Source organism: Triturus cristatus, chromosome 7, assembly GCF_964204655.1.
Source record: "Triturus cristatus chromosome 7, aTriCri1.1, whole genome shotgun sequence".
Taxonomy (NCBI): Eukaryota; Metazoa; Chordata; class Amphibia; order Caudata; family Salamandridae; genus Triturus; species Triturus cristatus.
Genome location: NC_140590.1, coordinates 633,861,266 through 633,867,265, shown reverse-complemented (window position 1 = coordinate 633,867,265; position 6,000 = coordinate 633,861,266). Strand labels below are relative to the sequence as shown.

Genomic DNA, 6,000 nt, shown 5'->3' with positions numbered 1-6,000 from the left:
TGATTTAATAGTTCACGCTCCGTGGTGACAAACTATAGAGAGAAAAACACCTACTGCAACACCGTGGATGCAATAAGAAAATAAGAATATGACTTATTACGCTTTCTTTTGAGCTGAGGATATTTCATGCGTACCAAAGTCCGGAAGGTACTCATGGTGTAAGGAATGTGACGAGGAAGACCTGGATTTGGAGTAATGAACAGTACCGGTGTGAAATTGTGTCACTACTTCATCTTTCTGGAATTCAAACTTGGGGTGTACAAGTAGCATCAGTGTTTCCACAGCAAAACGAAACCCAATGATTTATCTCAGAAGCCTCGGAAGTCAGTTTCACGTTGTATACTTGAGTTTTCTTTAGGTCATTTATCTTTATTTCTAAAGTACAGACCACAAGAGGAATGATCTGGTGGCCGTATTTCCAGTGTGCACACGTGTGTGCCTGAAATGTTGTCTGGGTGATCATGTCTTCGACTCTGAAAATGTACAGCGTGTCTACCTCAAAAGCTGCCATGTGTAGCTCTAGATGTATATTTATATAGTTCTAATTTAGTGCCAGGTGTGTTATCTGTCTACACGCTATAACAGACTGATTGGCTTTGCTTATGCTTGTTAGCTTTCATATGGCAGCATTCAGACAGGAAGAACAGTCCACTGCACTTGCGGTTGTAACCCATAACCTCAGAGACAGAAGTCTCAGGCTTGTCAAAGAGCTCAAAGGATGGACATGGCAACAGTGCTCTGGAGGTTTAGTCCATGGCTTTACTGCCAAAAAGATAACATTGAGCACAGCAAGAGGTCAGTGTGCAAACTTTATACAACGCTATAGAAAAGTACAGATGTATGACAATAAAGCCTTTCAGTATTTACACTCCGATACAATTAGAAATGCAAGGTCGCCCAAGACTGTGGACCAATGACGAGTTCTTGGCTCTCCTTCCACATACACTAGATACACCCTGCTGAACACGGACTGAATGATGTATGAAGTTATAGAAATGTATTCCTGGTTTACATACATGTGCATGCCAATAACAATATTTTTTAGAATTCCATAATTGACTATTATCTTCACCCAAGGTGGGGCTCTCTGAACCTTACTTACTGATGGTGAACTTTGCCTTTTATTTCGGTGATGGAGGGAAAAGGTGGAGTCTGTCAGTGGAACCGAACATTTCCTTTTGTTTGTTGAGCTTTGAGAAGCTAAAAGTGGGCATGGGAAGGCTAGCGCAGCGAGGGCATGCTAATGCCACATTGCACGTTTTACCGACGTCCCAAGCATAATATGAAGGTTGTTACAGTGCACAATGGGGATATGATAATGGAAAGTTTAGCGCATATCCAGAAGGTTTTGGGGGCATATCAGCAAGGGCCGGCGATAATTATCGCTCAGCGCTCTTAGCGTGAGATAATTATCGCCGGCTAGCGTGGATTTTTATGGCTGAGATAGCGTGCTATTAGCAACGCTTATCTCAAAAGCGAAAAAAATCCTAGCGCTAACTGCCTAACGTGAGATCATCGCTGGAAACCCAGCGATAATCTCACGAAATGTGGCGTTAGCTTGTTGATAGAGACTCACAAACTTAGCCATGATATCCACCTTCCATAGGATAATATGGCTAAGTCAGTCATGAAGCAGAAGTAAGGAAAGTAGCGATAACAGGGGTTATCGCTACTTTTCCTGCCGCTATGCTTCATAGCGTGGGGCTTGATGATAGGAGAAATGTCGCCTAGCGACATTTCTCCTGTCAGGTCAGGAATGCCCACTTTGCATCTCATTAGAGATGCAAAGCTGGCCGTTAAGAATAGGTGCGCTAATGCAAGGTTTCACGCGTTAGCGTGACCTTGCTAATTTGGCGATAAAATTATCGCGGCTTTTCGGCCGAAATTTTTTTTATCGCCGCCTTGCAAATATGCCCCTTGTTTGGTCTAGAACTAAAGTAGTTGGGTGCTGAAGTAGGCCCAATACTCTTCCCCACGCAGGTGAAATTTGTTTCCAATGTCTGGGAGCACCAATAGAGGCAGCCAGGCTTCTTCTCTTCAAGGATGGTGAAGGGGCCTTTTCATATTTTTTACTAAATAAACTACTTGTTCATCAGCTATAGGTTCTGAGGTTGGGAGGTGAGTCTTGGGAGAGAGGCACAGGTTTCTCTGCTGAGAAACCAAGTGTGTGAGTGTTAAGAGCTTGAATTGGATGTCACTGGTTTCCAGGGACAGGACATGCGGAGGGAGAGGTGCATGTTGAAATCTCTGGTTTAAGAGACAATGGGGCATATTTACAATGAAATGGCATAGCGCAGCATTGCAAGCAATTTAGCTGCACTGAGTTGCGTCAAATTAAAAAACATTCAGGGATGAGCATATCAATAAGAAAATGGCGCACCCCTGTGCTCTGCCCTGCGCCAGCACTGAAAAAGCTGCCTAGCGCCAGCAAGGGTGCATGTGTTGCAGTCATTGTGTTTGTGCAGGAAAGCACACCTTCCTGCACAAAAACAATCATTAATAGAGTTTTGCTCCTTCTATGTGTGCTGCAGAATGCAGCAACCATAGAAAGAACAAAAAGCGAGGAGAAATAAAAGTATTTCTCCTTGTTGTTCCACACTCCTTTTGGAAGGAGTTGGTTTTTGGCACTGCCTCAGAATTACAGATCCTTGTAAATCTGGGGCAGTGTCAAAAAGCAATGGGTGTTGCATGGGAATGCCCACAGCAACACCCATTGCACGCCCCTTTGCTGTAGAAAACTGCGTGGAAGAGGACCATATTTACAAGGTGGCGTTAAGCCACGCAAAGTGGCTTAGCGCCGCCTTGTAAATATGGAGCAAAACACTGTGCCACTGGACCTTGCTTCGGAAAAAGAGACGGTCTGGTGGCACAATGCTCTTGTAAATATGCCCTAAAGTGGATTGTGTTGCTCGTACTGGCTTGTATGGCCCCCACAATGAATTTGAGACAGACAAGACAGCTCTCGTGAATGTACAGCATTTGCCTCTGGCACGAACTGGCAGGTGATACGGTTGGCATTTATTAACGTATACGTGTGACCTCAAATGCTCGAATCCTGGCATGTTCACCTCAGCCTGTCATCCTTCAAAGGTTGATAAACTGAGCAGCGTTAGGTAACGACAACACTTCTTATGCAAAACCGCTGTTTTAAACTCTTTGTGGCAAACAAGTTAACATCATCAAACTGCACTTTGTTTTAGGTTTACCTGAGTCTGTCTACATATGTAGCCTTCATGAAGTTTGAGACAGAAAGTCAAGCTATGGGGATAGTACACACTGCCATATTCTGCTTAACACAGAGTAGAAAGTGTCCCATGGCGATAGCCTCCGAGAAGAAGTATTGTTGACAGACACACTTGTACAAGTATAATGTAAATGTATGGATACTTGTATAGCGCACGACTACCCAGAGGCCTCTCGGCGCTTGTACGAATACCGCTGTGGAACCCATCCTGGCTTTTCCCTGTGAGGCGTCCACTCCTGGGCACCCCCAAGGTGAAGGCCTGGCATCCTTAGCGTTGTGGGGGCCGTTGTGGAGATTAAGCAAGCTATTGCCCAGAGTTGCAGAGTGGGACTCCATGATTGGAATGGCACCGAGGCGAGAATTATCAGGTCCGTGGAATTTTTGAGCCCAAGACCCGCCGAGGCGGGGAATTGAACCCTGGTCCCGGGCTAGAACTCTGCATCAGGGTCTGCCGCTCTAATCATTGAGCCACACTTCTCCACTAATCTATAATAATTATTTCACCTATTGACACATTTTCCAATAAAGAAAATGCAAAAAAGAACTTGTGGTGTAAGAGTGGAAGGGTGGTTCATCTGCACTTGGTGTGGGAAATGCTCTGCACTTTCCTGCCCTTCTTTTTAGTGAACCTCTTGACGTAGCTGCTGCTCCTGACCAGTCCATCGCCTGGCCTCAAGTTTCCTTTAAGAAACGGGAGTATGGAGTCGGGTAGCTGCAGTCTCTTGTGATAAATCTGGCCCATCACTATGTATCGGCTTCCTGCAAAGAAAAGAAAGTACTGTTAGTGAGTGGCCACAACAAAGGCACAACACCACGGGATCTTCGGGAACCAGCTCCGGTGCTTTGCTGTTCCATCGTACTTTCCTGATAACTAGTCCTCTGGGGTTGAGGTACAATTGTGTTGTATTTCAGTATTGCTATAGCGCTTTCAAACCTCTTGTCGAGGTCCCAAAGCACTTAGCTGACAAGGGGTTGGTGGCTCTGGTTGGATCTGTGGTACACAGATGAGAAGAGAGGGTTGCTAGTGATGTAATCTATTAGTGTTGAGTATAGGCGTCACGTGGGATACCCAGACGGTATGCTACAAAGTTGTCGTACCAGCATTTCAGCGCATGCTACGCATGTGGTAGAAAGCATAGGAGTGCAGGGATAGGTTGATTATTGGAGTTAAGTGAGATGCCCTGGGCCAGGTGATGCGAGGGCAACGCAAGGTGACGCAAGGACAATGCAAGCTCCTAAGTGACATTTGCTATGCCATGCAGAGCCACCTTAGGTATAGTCAACCTAGAGTAACGCACGCAGCACGTCACTGCCTGGCGGTTCTCTGCATGGAGCGGTGTTCCGTGGGTGGGGCGTGGGTGCACTCACGCGTCCACCCATGGTGTTTGGCACATTCCCAGATTTACTAACACTAATAAACATGCAAATGCATCAAAATGGAAGTTTTCCCAGAGGGGGCGTAACAAGGAGAAGTATGTTTATTCCTCCTCATTTTTTCTTCTTTCTGTGTGTTCTGCAGATGATTGTTTTTGTGCAGGAAGGTATTCCAAACAATACTGGCTGTAACGCAGTAGGCACCTTCGCACCATAGTGCAAGGGAGCCTGCGTTGCTCCTTGACCGCCACTGCTCCAGCGCAGTGGAAGGGCTGGAATGCGCCATTGAATGGCGCATTCCTGCGCTCTCCATTTGATGCAGCGCAGCAAGTTGTCTTGCTGCGCTGCTCCAAATATTACTAAATCTACCCCACCCCCCCGCTCCAAACGTGACACCACAGAGTCAGAGTGCATTTTACGCACATGGTGGAGAGGAAAGGAGTGTGAGAATAGGTCGAGTAGAGGTGTCGTGCAAGATACCATTTTACGCTTGTTGCGGAAAGCAAAGTGTGGGAATAGGTTCAACAGCAGCATGCAGAAACCAGCCAAGAACACGGTGGCACAGTGGCGCCTTGAGTATTGAATATGGAAAACTAACCACTCTGAACGCGCAGCTCAACTTTATATTCTGGAACCTTTGTTAATAATTTCGGACTTTTCTTCTCCCTTTTCACCTCTGACTTCATTTTTAGGATTTGTTTCGACATTCCCTTCAAATGCTTATTATATTATGTATTACTTGTGTTGTCATGCTGCTTTTATTTGTACTGAATTGTGTTACTTGACCCTATGTAAAGTGCTTCATAATTTCTTTAGCTCTGGTCTGCACTGTATAAAATTAGTATTATGTAAACAAGTAATTACAGGCCTTCATAATGCTACCATGATTAAGGAAGACCTTTTCCTAACCACTGGATACGATGAAACTCTGAAAGGGGTGCATTGCTCATCTGTGGCTGAGAAGTGGCTTTGAGGTACCCATCGAATGTACAAATCTGCTCGAGGTATCCCTGTTGGGGCTGCATGATGACTGGTACTAAGAGCATATGGTTCTAGTCGGTGTAATCACTGCTGCTACAGGTGAACCGGATACAATGATCATAGTGACACGTGACACACAAGTCTAGCAAACTCTCACGAGTCAGGGGGGACGTTACCTTCTCTGGGGTTGAAGCTTTTGTATATTCCATCCATCGGACAGACTACTTCTCGGACGGGCCAATCGCCATTCGAAGTGATCAGGCAGCCTGTACATCACTGAGGAGTTTTTTTCCAAACTCACATCAAGGCAGGTACAACGAGTTTACTTGCCTTGCCGTGTTGGGTAGCCAGTCAAGCAATGCACACAGGATGTTTGAGTGCACTCCGACCTTAGCACCACT

At 45.7% G+C, this 6,000-nt stretch overlaps 1 protein-coding gene across 2 annotated transcripts in view; it reads right to left on the bottom strand.

Moving 5' to 3' along the window:
• Positions 1–800: 800 nt before the first annotated feature.
• C7H17orf58 (chromosome 7 C17orf58 homolog) overlaps positions 801–6,000 on the bottom strand; it is a 197,297-nt gene continuing 192,097 nt past the window's right edge. For both annotated transcript variants that reach the window (XM_085617256.1, XM_085617257.1), the window contains one exon: positions 801–4,003. In XM_085617256.1, coding sequence (XP_085473382.1) covers positions 3,816–4,003 — 188 coding nt within the window. In that variant the 3' untranslated portion in view covers positions 801–3,815. The remainder of the gene's footprint in view (positions 4,004–6,000) is intronic.